At 42.4% G+C, this 20,041-nt stretch overlaps 1 protein-coding gene across 1 annotated transcript in view; it reads right to left on the reverse strand.

Moving 5' to 3' along the window:
- Positions 1-20,041, reverse strand: part of pepd (peptidase D) — a 114,166-nt gene that overhangs the window by 52,709 nt on the left and 41,416 nt on the right. The window contains exons 8-9 of the mRNA XM_088613669.1: positions 19,963-20,038; positions 12,477-12,523 (exon numbers count right to left, since the gene is read on the reverse strand). Coding sequence (XP_088469795.1) covers positions 12,477-12,523; positions 19,963-20,038 — 123 coding nt within the window. The remainder of the gene's footprint in view (positions 1-12,476; positions 12,524-19,962; positions 20,039-20,041) is intronic.

Raw genomic sequence — 20,041 nt, forward strand, 5'->3', positions numbered from 1 at the left:
CAGACTCAAATAATTTACAGTACATTTCAGTAAGATGTTGCGGCCCAGGAAGGCAGACATCAGTCAACATAACCCTCAGACTAAAAGCCTGGAAAAATTACCAGCATGAGACCAGCCATGTAAGAGTAGGAAACACACATGTAATCTGATAGACCTTTCACTTTAAGACCACAGCATGTCCCAAAAGAAGCAATGGAAGAAGTAAAGACTAATTCCACACTGAAAAACAAACAGAATAGATACAATGTTTCGTGGTTAAGCCTTCTTTAGCTATACTGAAGAAGGGTTAATGCTTGAACAAGGATTACCAGTTGAAAAATTGTGCCTTTTCATTCTACTCTTCAGGGTGAAATAGACCTTTTCTTGTTCCACTGATACAGCTCCCTGCTCAACCCAAAACAAGCAATGCTTACTGAAGGGGTTGAGAATCCAGTCTGGGAACTAACCAGTCCCAAAGGAATCTTCAAAAAAACAGCTCCATCACACCACACAATACACAGAGTCTCACCAAACCTGACGGAGATACCCACTGCTGAAACTTCTCTTGCGATAACTGTAAAAAAGAGCTCTGGGCATTGCTGTATACACAGCCAAACACAGAGCAAGCTCTTTTACAAATGATAGAAAGTGTCTACCAGCCACAGGGTTTCCAGTACTTCTAATCATTAAAGTCCCATTCTGCTGCAAATCCCAGAAAGTATTTTCTTCAAGTAAAAAAACAGCTAAAGGCTTTATTTCACCTGTGGGGTTTATTATTGGCAAAGACAATTACCTTATCCATACTGCTTTTCTGTCTAGCTCAAGCCTTTGGAACCTGTAAAACACTGGCACTGTTGTCCTGAAGACTGTACGACACACCACAACAAACAAGGGGCAGACCAGGCCCGGCCCGAGTGCCACATCTGTTTTCTTCTTCAAGGACACGGAAAAACAGTAGCTAGGACACTAAAGATTATTGTGTTAAAACGGTTCTCTCATCCTAAAATTCATAAATTCTTTACACCTAACAAGCCATGGTTTAAAAAAAGAAAGCCTGTTGTTTGGAAAAAGATTTCACGAGGCTTTGCAAAGGATCTGTGCAATAGTGAAGGGAGGTAAGATGTTTTTTAGGTTTGCACTGTGCGAGGGCTCAGCAGTGATTATGAGCGCAGCTCTTCCTATGAAAAAATGATTAAAGCAGCTGTCTGCTGATGTACGGTGAAAAAATCACTCAAAAACACAGGTGTGCTAAAGGTTTCAACCCTTTTCCCATCAGTAAAGGCCAGCACTTTCGCCAAACTGACTCGTACAGTAGCTGGCATAAATATGTCATGCTTCGGTTGTTCAAAGTATTTCCAATAATTTAGCAATCCCACAGAGCAAAAGGTAAGGGTCATTTTAGTTATACTTCGTTAACAGCTATGAAAAATGAATCATTATCTAAAAACTCACACAACAGTGTCATTTCAACATCAAAGACTCTCAAAAAATTAACTGCGGCTGAATTGTTCTTCATCGGCTGAAGATTAAAAAGAATGAGTCACAAACCCTTTCGTTATCTGTTGCCCTAATCAACACATTTAGCACAATGTATTCAGAAGCAGGCATCTGCCTGATGAAATTCAGTAAGCAGTTCACACCCGATGTGAGGCGGTATATATGTAACATGTATATGTATTGTATACACATCCCAGATACTGTACAGTTTTAGAAAATGGATGTACCAAAAAATTTAAAATAGCAATAGAAAAAAATGCCAGTACAGATACTGTATGCAACAAATAAAGCAACATTAATTGGTTTCCTCCCACAGTCAAAAATACTGGTAGGCTAATTGGCTTATGGTGAAATTGGCCGTGATGTGTGTGTGCGCGATGATGAACAGGCGCCCCATCCAGGGTGTCCCCGTGACCCTGAAGTGGAAGAAGAGGTTAGAAAACAGATGGAATTAAAGAAGCCCCCTTCACTTAATCCCAGGAGCTGTCAAAGAATCTAGCTTGTTATGATCATTCCGTTTCATCCCAAGTGCTTATCCCCCAAACTTAAGCTACTTACAGCCCAACCTAACACAAGCGGTGTTGTCCCCTCTTGAAAAGTTTAAAGGACAGATTAGGCAACAGACTCACAGATCAGCTTAACTATAATGAGGGAGGTATAATGTTTTGAAAGACAGAAAGCCTACTAAAAAAAATATTTTTCATGATTAATGGAAACCTTAATGGAAACAACTACAACAACAACAACAGCACTCTGACATTTTTAAAGATTGAAACCTGGCAACAACATTTAATTTATACTGAATTCTTTATGACCAGAATTACATGTGCACTAGGTCTACACAATTCAGAAGAAAATATTACATGTAAAAACTAATGGTAATTAAAAGCTAAATGATAGATGGCTTCTTTTAAGATTGTGGCACTAAATGTTCAGGATATAAGCCAAAAATTGCTATTGCTACAGTTTTTTAATAAAATGAAATAATTACTTTTCAGGGTTTTTAGGATGTTGTTTTCTAAAAGTGCAAAACTATTGTAGCTACTGAATACTGCCTGTCAACAACAGCAATTTCATAGGCTCAGTAAGGACCAAATTATCTTCACACAACAGAAATCAAGCACATTAAAACTTCGACAAATAACCTTTATTACAAGCTACTTGTCACAGAAATGATTTATTCAGTCAATATCAAAATCGTTGAAAATGAAAAAAAGACCACATCCAGACAAACACAAGCCATAAAAGTTATCAGGGATTTTTTTTTAACAAAGAAAACACAAATCAACACTTGAAGGTCAGAGTGAAATTTTAATTGGAATGCAGCGGCATCCCGATAAACAATACCCAGAGCACAAAGCATTTAGCCTCATCAGTCAGTCAGTGGGACAGCTGTCTTCAGCTTTACACGTCTCCTGAGCATGGCCTTGTATGGCCTTGTATGGCCTTGTATGGCCTTGTATGGCCTTGTATGGCCTTGTATGGCCTGGCTTTATCCTCCATCGAGAAAAGACCGATCCCGACGCCTGCTTCTCCAAGGCGGAGTGCTCAGAGCGTCACACACCTCCCGAGGTCTGGCCACGTGACTCGCTTTGCGACGCGTCGGGGGCAAGACAAACCCCAACCCACCGCTGTCCAGTACGGTGCCGCCTGTCCTGGGTGGCCGGATCGCCCCCCGGGGACCCAGGAACTGCAGCTCCGTCACCTCACTGTCATTACACCCTTTCCATGTAAAGGAACACACACGGCGGAGCACCGGAGCACCTAATTGGAAAGCCCTACCCCTGCCCTAAGCGCTGTGTCTCTCTCCCTCATCAAAGTCCTATAGATTGAGTGCCCTGGCATGCAGGGAATCAAAAGAACGGCACGACTTGTTATCTCCCTGCAGCTTCCCAGGCGCTTGCTGTGAAGCCATATCAGTAGCGTTTGAAGTTGCAGCCACTGGCAATGTCTCAAGCACTTCTGCCATCAAGCAAGCTCCCCTTCATTAAATCCGGGAGCCGCTTCTAATTACCGCTAGTATCTTTACCCTCAGCGCAGGGCGGCGGGTTTAAGGAACACAAATCCGAAACGGCAGGAGAGAAGAGAGAGCAAGAGACGGGAAAAAGTAATGAGAAATGTAAGCAAAAAAAAAGCAGGGCTTCAAAAGAGGTGTCAAACTTATCCCTCATGCGTGGAACACAAGTTTGCAAAACCACAAAGCGGGTTTTTCCTAAAACAAATGTACATATATATTCTTTTTTTTCCCCAAACTGCTCTCCTCTCCACACTGTGCCGCAGACTAATTGCTTTGGAATGTCAAGACAAGGACACATTTCTGCTCAAACCAGCATCCATAATGATAGCACTGGTGCCTGAAAAACAACTAAGAAAGGCTTGATGATAAAAAAATGCAATTCTGTCTTTTCCACCAGTAATATGATATAACATAATATATATAACATAATATAATATAACAAATCCCGACCTCTGTTAATATTCATCCTAGTTTTTTAAGCCACTGGCGTGACCGTGATATTGCATCTCCTTAACTCATGAATGTACTGAGTAATGTCATGTTGAATTTTGTTTCACCATGGAGCACCATTTAATCGAATAAAAGTTGAAAAACTACCCGAGCTCAACAGACAATGTCAAGACCAAGGGCCCCTGAAACTCTCAGGATGAGTCAATTACACGTGTGGACCAGTGTGGGGAGGAAACACAGGAAGAAGTTTGACTCTTATTAACGTGAAGGATCTTGCACAAATATGAAAAGACCCAAGAAAAAATAACGAGAAAAAGAGAATAGAAAATAAATGAGATGAGATGTTCCCTCTATTAAGAAATGGAAATTAATAACACGATGGCTTTAAGCTGTCTTTCATCCTTTAACTCAAAGCCCGCTTGCCACCTGCAGGACCAGCTACTCTATTTATATCTTGTAACCATAACAACCGCTGCACATCCTTACTAATCTAAGGAAGTTCCTGTCACAGACTTTCTTTTTGTTCTGAGAACAAGCTTTCCTTGTGAAGCTTTTACAAGGCTTTCAACAAATAGACTGATTTGTCAAACTGGAGGTGGAAGCATTTGAAATAAAGAAACGTGTCAGATTTCTTGATGTCCGATGCCTTCGAGAACACAACCCCATAAGTCAAAAAAGTCCGATATTAAACTAGAAGTCCAGGGATGATTGTTTTCTTCATTTGTGTGAGTATTGTGTTTTTACATTCGGTTTTGCATTGGGAACAGGGTCTGCAACACGCTGAATAAAAAACAAGATCACTGATGGCAAAAGAGTAGTAACATGGCAGTCAAGGCTCACAGCTTTCCTGTTTCAATTCCTGTTTGCGGCTTTTATACTGGAGAGCTTCCACAGAAAGAAAAGAAAGCCAGAAACAATGACAAGAGTGGCCTCGTTCTTTGAGCAGCGCGTCGGAGCACGATGAAGCTGTGAAACTTCAGTACCTGCTCAGAACTTGCTCTGTGGGCTCCCTGCTCTGTCCTGGTAGCAGACTCGGAGAAGCCGCCCACCCTCAGACCTGCGCAGGCTAGGCTACAGGCAGCCAGGCAGACTGGAAAGACCAATGCAGTGAAAGTGGGCTTGCAATGAGACGGAATCGTGCCAGTCCTTGCCGGGGAGGGTGGGGGGGGGACGGACGTTATTTTAGCTTAAGAGTTGTGAAGCCAGAGGTTGACAAGACTACAGCTTTCAGCGCGGGTAAAATCCTTCAGCAAGAGCTAATTGTTCCCACAGGGACCAATCCACAGGTCACAGCTCCCTTAACCTGACCACAAACAAAGCCGGAGAAAGTTGCCGCAGAGCTCTCCCTATCCACACTCCAGCCTAATCAGAGGACTGAAAGCACCACTTCAATAATTATTCAACACGCATCTTTGCGGAGATGAGGAACTGGATGCCAGGCCGAATATCCAGAGGATGAGGAGAGGCAGGGACAGAAAAAAAGACTCGCAGTTGTCTTTTCGGTTGAAGCCCCACTAAACAACAACAACATTTCTCTGGCTGTTTTTCCTTAAATGCGGTGTAGGCTGACATTTTGTAGTACCATACAGAGTGAATTAGGAGTTAACGTTGTAGTAACTCCTCCTCTGTCCACCAATACAGCTTTTCACAAGCACTCTGGAGAAGATTATGGGGTTTGCTGAACGATGTGAGGTAAGTGTTCCAGAAACAGTTCACATTTAATGACCTATACAGGGAATAGCAAAGCTGTTGTTCATAAAGCAATCCTTCTATAGGATTGTTGTGCCATCAGCGTAATAATCCAGCCATTTAGTACTTACGAAAACAGCCAGTACAAAGGCAACACTCTTTAACTGACGATCCCAAGCTGACTGCCAAGCCTCAAAACTTAATAAGTTCGAGAGAACTAATGTGTCAAACCGCAAATTTCACTCTTTTTTACTAAACTGATTAGTTTAGTGGTATTTTTTTGCAAGACACTTGCTTTAGAACCACAATCGATTACAGATTCATCCCATTGTATCACTGTATCAATGCAGTATTCGCCCCCATTTTCAATTTCATTTCCAGAAAAAAATGACTGAGGTGGTATCAAGGTTGAACACAGTATACAAGCCTTGTAAATGAAGGAAGGATGGGACACTTAGCCAGACAGAATGAGGCTGTGACAATTTCTTTGAAATCAGAGACCTGTTCCTGGCATCAGGAGCAACTGGGAACAAAGCACGGAAGACAATATTCCTTTGTAAAGCTTTAATTTAGTTTTAATCATTTTGTCGTGTGATGGGAGTATTATTTCCTTCCTTGTAAAAAAAAAAAGGTGCACTTGGCACTACAGAAAACGAACCATTTAGCAACTTGGAGTCCTACTGGCTTCCTTCGCTAGGCGACACCCGATAAGGCTCCAAAGGCCTTCCATCCTCTCCAGCCCCCTGTGTCTCGGCAGCCTGCTCAGTCCTGGCGTGGAGCTACTTTGTCGACGTGACGCTGCCCCAGGAAGGCCAGGGCTTCTTGGATCTTAAGCATGCCTGCACAGCTCGGAGACAGGAGCCAGGCATGTAGGATTTTGTCACTCCATCAGCTCATTTTTCCCTCTTGGAGGTCCCTCTGGGGTCCTGTTATTCCCTTGATCCCTAGAGTGAGGCACCTGCCTTGGTCCTCTTCTCAGACTGGAAGTGTCTGGGGCTCCATTTCACAGGCACAAAAGTGGCTGCTTGGAAGCTGAAAGCTGGAATATTGCTTTTGGCAGCCATGGGGAGCTCAGCTTCCTCTAGCTTTCATGATCATCCACAGTGATATCAAAGCTCCCTGCGGGTCCAGCTTAAAGCTGAGGGCTGCAGTGAATATCTCCATTGCTCTAGGAAGAGGTTTGACATCACCAGAATTATGCAGACCATCTACTGCTGAACCTGTTCAACCTGAATCCATGAGAACTAAAGGGCAAGATGGAGAAAATGACTTCAAGACGTGGAGGAGGAGGATAGAAAGTGGCAGAGGAAGGGAAGAAGGATTCATAGTGTTTGACAGACTTTAACCCAGGACGGAGTACTCAATTGCTTCTTTACATCTAGGCTTACGACAAGAATGCATTCCTTGCAAGGGCAGAATGAAGACGGGCAGAAATGCTTATATTCCATGCTCACAGGTCTGGGCCACAGAACTTGCACTCAGAGGTAGTGCCTTCACTGGTTTAGCAACTCAGAAACCCTATTTTTATATTATATTAAACTTCACTGAAACCACTCACAAAATTAATCAACTTGTTATTGTGTGACACATGGTGTACCAATAAAAATACAGAGAGGGTTATGTTTATGAATTTCAATAGGACAGATGGTATCTTGTCATTTATTTCAATAAAACGACAGTATTTCGCTACAGAGCCTCCAAGGTGTGGGTCTTCCAACACACCCATACTGTTAATTGAGCATTTGAGCATTCATGCCCTAGTATAATGGCAACAGACACTAACGAGGGACAAATATTTCCAAATTCAACTGCTGATATAATGTCTCAGCAATGAAGAATCTCTCCTGAAGGCACCCCCCTCATCTGTTGCTAGGTCACCATTTGTGCTCTAACTGCCTTCAAGAGCTACAAGCTACAATGAGTGTTATTTAAACGGAGATTTTGTAAAAACGTTTCACCAGGGGAAAGTTAAGAAGAACGGTCACTTAGATATTTTATATTGTGCCCATGTCAAGGGTCAAGAATGCTTGAAGCATGTAGGAATTATTGTTTTCTAGATTTTTGATCTTCATCATCATCTGAGCATCTGTGAGCTATGATTTAATGGACACAGGGAAAAATTATAAAACATATATACTAGAAAAACATTATACTGTACCTTCCATTATGCAACTACTAAAATTTCATCTTAAATATCCTTTTGACTTTAACAGAATATTCAGATTTGTGTAACTGTACTGAATACAATTTAAACATTATATACAGTAATACTTTACAAGCCTAACACAATCACCAGTTATTTAAATTCAATATCAAAGAATTGGCTTACAAGGAGTGGAATGCTCTCACATTACATCACACTAAGCAATAATTCAAACAAATTTACAAAATCCCTTATGGACGTGGTCACTGCAAAAAAACTATTTGTTGCATTTTAAAAGTTGGAGATTGACTCTCAGCTCCATGCTGTCTCAATAAAGCTGATTACAGATATGCCACTGCACTGTAATGCATCATAATCATTCGATTGTTTTTTCATTTATAGCTAGGTTACTGCAAGAACTAAAGAAAACCTTGACTTCAACCTAAGCAACTAAATCACTTTAGTATACAATCATATCTTACAAGCTAGGGAGAAATTCTAGAAAATACTTTTCATTAAGTGTTAAAGATTTTGAACTCACAAAATGTGAGCATATGAAAGAGTTTTTCTCTACAAAAGATCAATGCCTCAAGGGCATATGAAGCCTGAAAAGTTCTGACTGCGCCTGAAAAATCTTAAGAAAATTGCTAGTCAGCTTTTTTGTTCAAAAATCAGTTTCTAATTATGTTTTAACTCAATCCATAAGCCAAAAGGTTGCAGGTTTCCCAGCATTTGCATGTCAATGCTGATCACAAATTACTACCTTTGCAAACAATGGCATCTTTTCCTTTGTCTTTCTCATTGCTTGGAGGAGGAGGGACACTGACAGTACTTGCAAGCTGATGCACGAAGAAAACACATTCACTAGGGACCACAATAAGCACCTGTGGGCAACACTTAACCACTTCCTGCAGAACAAGACTCTGGGTCAGCGCTGGTGGCACCCAGGGCAATTCACCTTGTTCACAGGAAGAGGACGTGAGCTGTTGCAATGCACAAGGGAAATGTCAGCATCACAAAGTCTTACCTTCACAGGTATTTTTCAGTAAGAAAAATTTTGTTAGAACATTGCTGCACAACACCTTCATAACTGCTACACAAGAAGTTGTAATCAGATGCATCATGCTTTACAGGGACATAAGAAGTCATAAGATTTGGCTTAGAATCATTTAAAGCGCTTGGTACAATGCGACCTTGGTACTGTACATGACCTATGTGATGTCATCTGTGCTTGTCCCTATGAAGCTCTATGCATGGCGATTATGACATTTTCTGTAGCAGTTACGCAGGGATTATGAAGCTGTTATGCAGTAATATAGAAATAAAGCACTACTTACTTTTAATAATAATAAACTATTTTATAAAGTGCCTTTAAAGGTGGCTTCTCGAAGCGCTTTACAAAATGTTTCTTAAAGTGTGGTGTCTTAATGCTTCCAGATAAACAGGCATTCTTTCCAAGTGTGCCTGTACAGTATGTGTACATCACGAGACTTGGTTCATCATTCCCAGTGGGCAGAGGAAGGAGCGAAGGGGCCGAGCGATACAATGATCTACATCATCCCTGCGATTTGAAGTCAGCGGTTGCGCTGCTCTGTCACGAAGTGTTCGTCACACACAGTGAGCAGAAGTCGTGGTCTAACCCTGCTTCCCCTGCCAGCCACGTCCCGGCCTGGGTGCGATTCCCAGCCTCCCAGATGTCACTGCCATTTCCACACCGACAGTCTGACCGAGACGCCCCAGTCTCCCCTCGGCCCTACCACATCATCTCCTGCACTCATCAGAGAATGTCGCGAGAGGCTGCAGTGGACTTCGAGGGGTGAGGGGGGCATTTCAAGGTTGTTATGGGATTACTGGATTATTAAAAAAGTCTGGTTTGACTTTAACATCCTGTCTGGTGGTGAGGTAATGCAGTCAGACTCATTGCGTTCCTGCAATCTGAACAGTTCCAAGCTGCAGTCTTGTACCCCAAACATGTGAATGTGCCAGCAGACAGCAAAGAGCAGCCTCATAGAGCATTAGGTATATTCATTCGCTTACAAACAAGAGGAGGCAATTCGGCCCATTGAACCTGATAGCATCTAATTGATCCAAGGATCTCATCCAGCTATTTTCAGAAAGACACCAGGGTGGCGGCTTCAACAACAGGACTGGGCAGCTTATTGCACACTCCCACAATCCTCTGGGGAAAGGGCCTCCTGGGCTTGGTTTTGAGGGCACTTCCACAAACAGCTGGAAGGAGAAAACTCATGCTTGCTTCAGATATATTGTACAAAAAGCACCACCACACAGCCATGCCTACATTTCCCGTCATGCTCCATTCTGCTCAAGAGCTGTCCGCACACTGCATCACCAAGACCCAGCTTCACTCACACTCCCCTCTCCTTCACAGACAGCATGAGAGCACACAGAGCACCACGCCCGTGTGATCAGCAGCTACAGTGACTTCAGGTAATCCCGGGTAGGTTCAAAAACATCCAAAGAACACCGTTTTAAATTGCCCCGTCTCAAAACTTGAGATATTAATGCAAGACGGTGGTCATGCCAAAAGCAAGGGATTGTCACACAGAATGACCCAGCTCCCACTTTGGTTTAATAAAAATAACGTCTCACTATATCTGAAAGTATAAACTGGAGATAAACCTAATTAAAATTAATAGAATTAAAAATAGCCCAGACTTTTGCACAGTACTCTGTTTTGTATAATTAACTAGAAATAAAAAGCAGTACAGGGGCTAGCCTGAGCTCATTAGTGACATGGATGTAGATTTCTAGAAACGTTAGCACGCTGTGAAGTGTTGCCTAATTATTCATAGTTTTATTTTGCAATATCACCTGAAACTCAGTGACTCATGACTAATTCTCAAACAATGTAAAACCTCTCATCCACTGACAGTGAGGAAGACATTAAATAACAGTGAGAAACGCTCTTCTTAAACCATTAGGGACAACATTCATTTCTGGTCAAAAAGGCTTTGACAGAGAGCCAGTGTCCATGAGCAAACAGAGGAAAACAGAAGAAGTAACCACACGTTGCATCTTTTCCCAAAGAACAAAATCACATATTGAAGTTACTGCAGCTCAGCTGAACGCATACTGTTTTCTGTTCATAAGGCATCCTAAAAAAAACTATCCTCAACATTAGAGGAGTTAAAATAAGAATTTGAAACCAGCTCAAGCCAACTAAATAATCAGCTGTACATTTAACAGAAAAATGCAGCCAAATAGAGAAAGTACTTTAAGCAAGAACAGGTGACAAATAACTTGGACAGTATCAACCAAGCTAATGTCTCAATCTCTCGTACTGAGCTTGAAGAGCTTTCTTCAGGTGCTGCTAACTGATGTAATTTAAAACAAGTTCAAGCTTAAAAACAGCACTGCTAGGGGTTGAAACAGAAACACTTTATCAAAGGTACTGCTGCAAAGAAACACCACAGACAGGGGCCTGACATCAGCTGGAAATCTAACTGCTTTCATGTCTAAGTAGTTCACAACAGAAACATAATTTTCAAATCAACACGAGCTAGCGAAAGAGAACAATGAACGCTAAATGATTTCTTTTTAACACAGAGACACATGTTGAAAAAAATCATGACTGTTTAGCAACTGCACCTGATTCAAGCACAATGCTGTCCAATCATCCAGCTAATTACAGTAAATATTTTGTGTACTGCTTATAAGCCCTCAGCTTGAATGGCTCGGGTCCTGCTCACAAGAGACAGGTTATAGGCAAAAGGCTCAGTCTCACAACATATTGCTAATGGCTTCCAGAGACAAGAGTCTCATACAGTAGATTTTCTATTAATGTATAAAATCAGATTCCTGTGACCCCCTCCCCTCTGTCACAAACGCACACTTATAAATAACCAGAGGCATACATACATCAGCCTCACAGCCAGAGCCTGTGGTCACTCCATGGGCCAAACTAGGAGCAGGTGCTGATGCACTGAGCTGTACAAAGCTGTGATTGACCTCAGCACCCCCCCCAGGGCCTGCCCAGATTCCAGTGACACTCTGACTCACATCGGGTTCAGGACATGTACCAACTCCACAGCCCTGGAGCTGAGGACTTGTTTAGGTACCCCCAGCCAAAGGTCCCCACAACCCACAGACTACAACCAGGCACACATCTGGACTCTCTAGAGGGGGCAATGCATACTTACAGTACAGTGTATATAGGATCTCAAGTGCTCATTATGGTCAGTGCACGCATGTACAAGCATGGCTGAACTCCAGTATAAAAAAGTACAGTATGTTAGCAATTTAAGCAATTTTCCCCAACTCCAACAGTAAATCTTCCATCCATCCATTTTTTAACCGCTTTACCCAATACAGGGCTGCAGAGGAGCCGGAGCCTATCCCAGCAAGCACCGGATGCAGAGCAGGATATACCCAGGATGGGACACCAGTCCATCACAGGGCACACACAGACACAAACATGCACACACTCACATCTGGGCCAGTTTTCCCAGAAGCCATTTAAACTACTAGTATGTTTTTGGATTATGGGAGAAAACTAGAGGAAACCCCCACAAACATGGGGAGAAAATACAAACCCCACACAGATAGCACCCCAGGTCTGAAACTGGACCCTGGGTCCCAGCACTGCAAGGCGAAAACGCTAACCACCACCATGCCAAACCTACGTAAATATACTTTTCTCATCAACCTTATAAATAATTTGAAAAATAAAAATCAATTTACCTCTCCATTTCATACTCTTTCTTCCCAGGTCTTACATTCTTCATTATCTGAAGAAAACAGAAAAGGGAGATTTTCAATGTTACCACTCACATTGCATGCATTTTTTCTCGGGGCTGCACAATAGCCATGGCACTTGTGACGTGATGCTTCGGATCAAATAGCTGGCGCGGTACTGTTTTTGCCAGAAGGCAATCGGTTGGCTCCCTGCGCTCCTTCTAAATCAGGCAGGGAAAGGGCTTGTAACGCTTACATCTGCAGTTTGAAGTTAAGATGATTTCAAGGTGCAGCTGCAGGAATCATTATGTTTGACCCCCTCAGTGTGTAACAATGATGATTCTCAGTTCAAGTACAAGGGTGTCCTCATGTTACACCAGCTGATTGAATTAAGAAGGAAGGTAAGAGAGGCTTGTAAGAACGGAAAATGTTTTTTTTTAAGTCATGAGCCGATGAATCAAAGCTGTCAGGGTGTCATGTTTTACCCTGAGATGCCAAAACAGATTTGTAAAGACATCAGTCGCAGGTACACCTTGTCTCTCTGTAAAGGGAAAGTCAGTGTCCCAGTGCCTTCATCCCTGAAGTCTGGTTGCTTCGCTTGCTTTAACGATTGACACCTCTTATTGTCTCCTCATAGCAGAAAAAAATAAAACCCACAGAACAAATCCCTTCATTTTTTCGAAATCTCCTACTGTGATTAAAACGGCCAGACAAATCACTGCTTCTGCTGCATGTGCTGATGCAGATCTCTTGCTGCCTGCCCTTGTCTCTAATAGCTGACCGCATCAATGACAATGAGGCTTTTAGAAGTCGATTAAAAAAGTGCAGTACACCTCCACTTTGTTATAGTTTCTTGTTTGCTAGCACACTGTTGCATGTGTTCTGGTTGCACGCCTGCTGCTTCTGATGATAACGCTGCACGTCTGTGAGTTCAGATAAAGTTCTGAATTTAGGTTAGGCTGTACAGTTCAGGAATCACTGACAAGGATCTGGGCTGTTTCCTTAACTGACAACAGCACTGACTGCAGCCATTCTGATTGATGGAAAGAAGCACAACTGTGACCAGCTGTGGTCTTTGGACGTCGGGCTGCTGGGACAACTGGACTGTTAGTCGGCCACTTCCTAGTGAGGTGGTGTGGGCTTCGCCACGTGAGAAGTGGATCCCCTGAGAGGACACGTATGGGAAGGTGCGCACATGACCCGCATGATCACCGGGGGGCACCATTCCAAGCCAGGGAAAAATCATTGCCATGTGCAATCATCCCACATTCATTTATTTTTTTAAATAAGCCAACATCTACCAAGACATCTGAAACCGAATGCAAGCACAGGGCGTGGAGAACAAACTGAGCAGCCTTGAGAAAGTACGTCAGGTCACTGGTGCTTATCTTCCTGCCCTCTCCCCGATCTTTCACTCACCTGTTCTGTGTAAAGCAAAATCCGTCTGTGATGATCCTTCACACCCCTGGTTTAATAGCTTCCGTTTACTCCCATCTGAAGGCAGATACCGACTCCCCAACTCCAAAACCATCAGATTTAAGTTAAATTTTCATACCCCCAACCATATGCTTACTAAAACTTGATTTTCTATGCCAATATGTATGAACATTGTTGTTGTTGTCTTGTTTTTTTTCCATTCGTCCGTACACCACTAAAGTGTGCCGTTACCATCTGAGGTTCCATCTGCCCATCAGAGGTTCAGATTGCAAAAGGGCTCACTCTCCTTTAAAGGAAATAATGCATTTATTGGTGTATACACCAGGGGGCGGTAATGAATTAATGATCGCTTCACCATTTCATTTGGCTTTGGCAGCTTGGCCTATACAGTAGCTTAGCCTCTGAAAAGGGCAATCTTCAGAATGCAGAACTTTTGTGTACAGAAGTATAAAGATTTGTGTACAGTACTTAGATTAAAGCAATAATTCAGAGCCATGGATTAACTGGAGTAATCTATATTTAATAGGAATAAGAAGCAGAAAACTAACAATGTCACAAACTGTCTGTCTTGGCTCATTACCCAAAGCATTTTGTCAAAAACAGATTATTTAAAACAGAAAAATCTGTATGTATTTTATTTCTCACCCATCTGCTCTTTACAATAAAAAAAACAGAGAAGTCACTAACAAACATCATTCTCCTCCTCCATGGTCGAGTGGCATGAGTAATTAGCTGTGCTAAGAATCAGAAAGAAGCCAGCTTGGACCCAGGACTCACGCCGTGCTCACATGAAACACTGGTCTGCCACTTCACAGGGAAGATCCCAAGACAGACCGTGAAAAATCACTTAAGACTCGGGAGCACCAAGGAAACCGGGATTTACTTCTGGGCTGGGATAGAGAACACAGACACTGCAGTCTGGACAAAGGGGATAAGGGATACGTGACCTGATGATTATAATCAGTGCAGGTACTGGGAGAAGGATTTTAATGATGTCCCAGGAGATAACAGGGCTGATGTCAGCCAAACCAGTCAAGCAGAACTGGAGTCTGACTCCTGTAGCCACCTTGACAGCAGAGTGTCACTGCTGTACAGGTGGAGGTCTCCTTTTCTATCCATGAAAGAATCAAAATCATACAGAAATAATTACATTAAAGTCCCATATCACAGACACCTCCTCAGATCTCTGGGCTGTCAACATTAGCCCTGGTGTAATAAACTCAAAGACAACTTCGGTTTGCTTTTGGAAGAGAAGTCACTTCATATAAGGAGATGTTAAAGAAATGTAGATATGTAGAAATAATTAGTGGTGGAAGAATGAACAGCTTATTTTGCATGTTTTGCATGGAGAAAGACAATAACTTGTCTTGGGAAATAACTTGGGGAACAGAGATCCATCCCTCAACGTCAGGTGAGAGCTCCCTGATATTCTCTCGCTAAAATATTCCAGCTAAGCCTGTGTTTTCATGTATGTGAAAACAATCCTCCCCCACTGTACAAAAACATTTACATTTTTCTAAACTCCACATTACATTTCCCCCTCATCAAGCCAGTCCAAGGGTCAAATGACTGCACACTTCTACTTAGTTATCTCAGATTTATTACATCGCCCAGTCCTTGGGCACAGCGCTTCTGATTTAATTTCTCAGCCGACGACAGAATGAGCCTGCTCGAATTACTGAGCGGAATTCTCTCTCAAAACAAACACGGCCCTTTTCTGCTCCAAGCTACATCTCGGAGAAAGAGAGGGGAGAGATAATTAAGCAAAAAAAGATTTCAGATTACGGCCTCATGCCTAACCATGTTTGCCCAATTTTTGATTTTATCAGTTGGACAAGTGTATTTTAGTTCATGTGTAATTCAATGAGAACAAATAAAAGTTGGTTTTATGACTAATTAATGAGATGCACTGTGAAAGCTAGACTGTATTATTAATTTCTTAATATTTTAGAGTAATCTACCATCAGCGTTTAGGCACACTGCCTCAAACCTGCCCCTTGCTACTCTCTTTACTGGAGAAAAATGTGCCCTGTGTTTGGGTTGTCACTTGCAGATTTTGCTTATATTTTTATTAATGCATTAAATCAACTTTTCAGCATGAGCTCAGCTTCTGAAAATTATGCACTTGAGTCTTTTGTCGGCAAGTGCACCAGTGGTGATCGAACCGCTGAGATGCCCGTGTGGTGAACTCATTTGGATTTGATTTCTTCTTTCGCATTCAGAATCCATTTGTTTTACAGCCACTATTGCCCCCGGAGTCCTTCACTACTTAAAATGAATATCCGCTAATAGTAAGGGAAACTAACTTTGATCACATAGGTTAGATATTTGTCTTCATCAGTGCTGTATGAATGCAGCAGCTATGAAGACTTATGCCATTTAATACACTTTATCCCTTTTATTGCTAAAGATTATATAATAAGAGCACTTTACACAACAAACTGCTTGCCTAAGGCACACAAGGCCAGCTTGCCCTGACTGGCAGAATTGGCATTGTTTTTTTTTTTTAATTAATAAGACAGTTCTATAAATGTATTATTTTGGACAAATATTGCATAAAAATAAACAGCAATCCCATTATTTCTCATCCCTAATTCATATGCAATCCAGGTTATCCATGGTAACATGCTACAGAGAGGCACAGGGTGTTAACAGGCTTTGAGTCTGAGTCCATGATCAACCACAGAAAAAGCCAAAGATAGTTTCAAGGCTGTTCTCTTTCTCCACCACTTTATCTGTCTTTGTAGTGCTCACCCATTATTCCTCTGTGTTGATGCTTCTGTAGAGAATGTTAGACGCTGTAAACCTGGCTCTGCCAGTAAAGGCAACTGTTCATTCATCTATTTTCTAACTGCTTTATCCAATTCAGGGTCACGTGGAGCCGGAGCCTGTCAGGCAAGCGAAGGGCACAAGACAGGATACACCCTGGACCTCAGTCCACTGCAGCGCTCACACAGACACACTCACACAAGGGCCTGTTTTCTCAGATGCCAACTAACCTACAGTACCAGTATGCCTTTGGACAACAGGAGGAAGCTGGAGCACCCGGAGGAAATCCATATGAACACAGGGAGAACATACAGACTCCACGCAGACAGCGCCCCAGGTCTGGAGCTGAAGCCTGAGCCCCAACTGCAAGGCAGCAACGCTAACCACTACACTACCGTGCCTCCCTCAAGGCAGCTGCTCTTAGGAGGAGTATATTCCCTGTAGAAAGTGCAAGCCTGGCCTCATTTTCATTCTTTGCTAACGGTGATGAATTCTCCCCGAACAGGGGTGATGAACGGGGGCCCAGCTGGTGTTCGATGGACTGTAGGAGATGGAGATATCCTCTGCTCCCTGCACAACAGTATCTCCTTTGACTTCCTCTGCACTAATGAGCTTGTAGTGTGGTTGGCTATAAATGTACGACTCACACAGTGTCCACAGATTTATGGGGAGATATGGCACGAGGCATTCTACTCACAGTGCCAGCAGTCTAGCCCTAGTGGGCTATTTGCATCCCTTGTGCACACACAACCACTAACGCAGTGGTACTCTTACCTGAACAAAGACAGATACAGCTCCTCCCGTTCTAAAATAATTCAGCATCCCCAATAGCATTGGTGATACAGACCATTTAATTCAATTATACATTCAGTTAGCTCACTATGAAATTAACTTTAAGAGAACTATCCCTGAGCTAAGAGAACCAATTTTTCAGAATGACATCATGCAAAGTTTTATACAATTGACAAACAAGAGAATACTGACTCGTCCTTTCAATTCTATCAATTGATTGGAATATAAAATGACAGGATGTTAGCAATTTTGATGTCTCCTTGTGACACTGGGAATACGTTTGTGGACAGCAGTCCTTAACTGTCCTTGGTTTGAAGGTTATATTGCCATTTCTATAAAAGACACAAAAGAGAACTGCAGGAAATAAAATAAGTAAGAGGGGGTTTTATCGGTTTTAAATTGAATTAAACAGGAGGCACTTCTAGTTCACAGGAATTATGTTATTAAAAAAATAATCAAAATTCTTCAACACAAAACACAGCAGTGACAGTAATATGTTTTATATTGGTCTCTAGAGGAGGAAAAGCTAATACATTACAGGCTGTGCAGTGTTTTAATTGTGTTATATCACTGAGCAATGGAACATTAAAATTATAGAAACTTAATAGTGTAGACCATGCTACCTGTACAGTTTTCTCCAAACATTCCAAGCAGAAAAGAATTCTCTATGAATTGCAACTCAAGGGAACATTCCTCCAAAAGTCACTGAAAACCTTCAAGAAATTCAGCTAAATTAAAAAAATAACCCCACACAATTAAGACCAAGAGGCAAGAAGCAATAATACCGTCTTCGGTTCTGGATATGGGTGCTCAAATCCACTTTGTGAAGGTCATCACAGATTAACCCAGAGTGAAAACTAGTCTCCCACACAAAAAAGCAACTTTAACCCTACAGCTTAGGGTCTTATCTTAAATAGCACAAACAGACAGAGTTCCTGAGCTCGGCCATCAAACAACTTTCTAAAAATGCTCACAGGCAGAGGACACTCTAAGTACAGAACAGCACTGGGCACAAACTCAAGTATGCATTAGAAACTCGGTCTGAACAATGCTAACCCTCAGAGTAAAGGGGTATTGTTCAAGAATCAGCATGGCTATCGTCCACTGGAATCCTTTCTTCCCACCTGCTAGAAAACTGATACCTGAATGCTAAGACTTAAAAAGCTCCACTGTTTTTGCTGCAAAGAGTAAAAAAAAAACCCGAAGGAGGCAATTTGAATGGCCAGTGTTTCTGTGAGGTTGTCGTCTTTTCCTTGGAGAGGGCAGTAGCTGCTGATCTAGCTGTGTTTTCAATGTGTATTGCACAGCCGATCCAATTGATCTTTATTTACTTGACCCTAGTTCAAAATTCATCCTTCTCCCCAGCTCATTCACATCATTTGTTGGCTCATTGAGCAAAGTTTTATTTCCCCTATATCTCTGTAATTTGCTTTTTTGTGTTTTCTGCCATGCAATCTGAAGCAGCCCACTCTTTCTACTTCAAATCCAATCAGGAACACAACTCTAGCAACCTCCCAAGACAGACGAAGTTGACATGAATGTCTTCCAAGACATATACCTCAGGAGTCAACTGCTTTTCAGTGCACAGGGAGTCAGGAATGTAGGCAGCAGGGCTGCTGTGTCAGACATAGGCTCTAAGAGTGGTACAGCCCAGATTTGAACTGGGAACTGCACTCTGCACTCAATCAGATTACAAATGGCTACCATCAAGACTGGGACTGTGAAAATGGAGCTGATGTCACCTACAGCAGGAGGTGTACCTTGCCAGTCTTTATTATATTAGAGTCTGCCATTTATTCAATACCCAGGGGCATGTGGGTCACTTCCTCACTGACCCCTACAGACACACAGAGATGGAGTCACTCCCCAAGAGTGGTACAGCCTAAATTTGAACTGGCAAACCTGAGTGAAGTGGCCGTTGCAGCATGATGGCATAACCTTCGACTGACTTATAAAACACAGCCAAGCCACATGGAGCAGCACCCTCCCTTGTTGAGATTGGAAGTATGATTTCACTCGCTTCACATGCAGCTCTTCAGAACTGAGGGACAGGATTCTGGCACACCGGCTATCAGATTGGTCTTTATCACTGCCTGAAAAAGCCACATTCTCAAGACTTACAAAAATGTTAGTTTCAATTTTGCATATCTCTGCCTTGCACACCCTTATCTTTCTTCTGAAGAGTAATGTAGCTCCACGCGAGCTCTTCATCAGCCTAATGTTGAAAGCCGACTTTCGAGGTGCTAGCTGATCTTGCTACGCGCAGCAGTCACTTACACTGCCAGTAATTACGCCACTAAGTGGAAATGATTCACAGGTTTCCGAAGGCTGAAGACAGAATCGCTTGAATTTCCCGAAACAAGATTTCCTATATTTTGCCGCTGTGCAAGGCGAAGATCGACTCTTTATTTTAAAAATGAAAGGAATCCAAAGTTCTAGTTCCCTAGTTTATCACAGACGGCCATCTGCAGAGGAACAGCAGTGTGCTTCTTACCTCTTTGTGGGCTTCACTTGAGATCCGGTTAGTGTATCGCAGGACCTCCAGCTCCATATCTGTTTTAATCAGGCGGCTG

This window comes from Lepisosteus platostomus, chromosome 20 (assembly GCF_059453375.1).
Source record: "Lepisosteus platostomus isolate fLepPlt1 chromosome 20, fLepPlt1.hap1, whole genome shotgun sequence".
Classification (NCBI taxonomy): domain Eukaryota; kingdom Metazoa; phylum Chordata; class Actinopteri; order Semionotiformes; family Lepisosteidae; genus Lepisosteus; species Lepisosteus platostomus.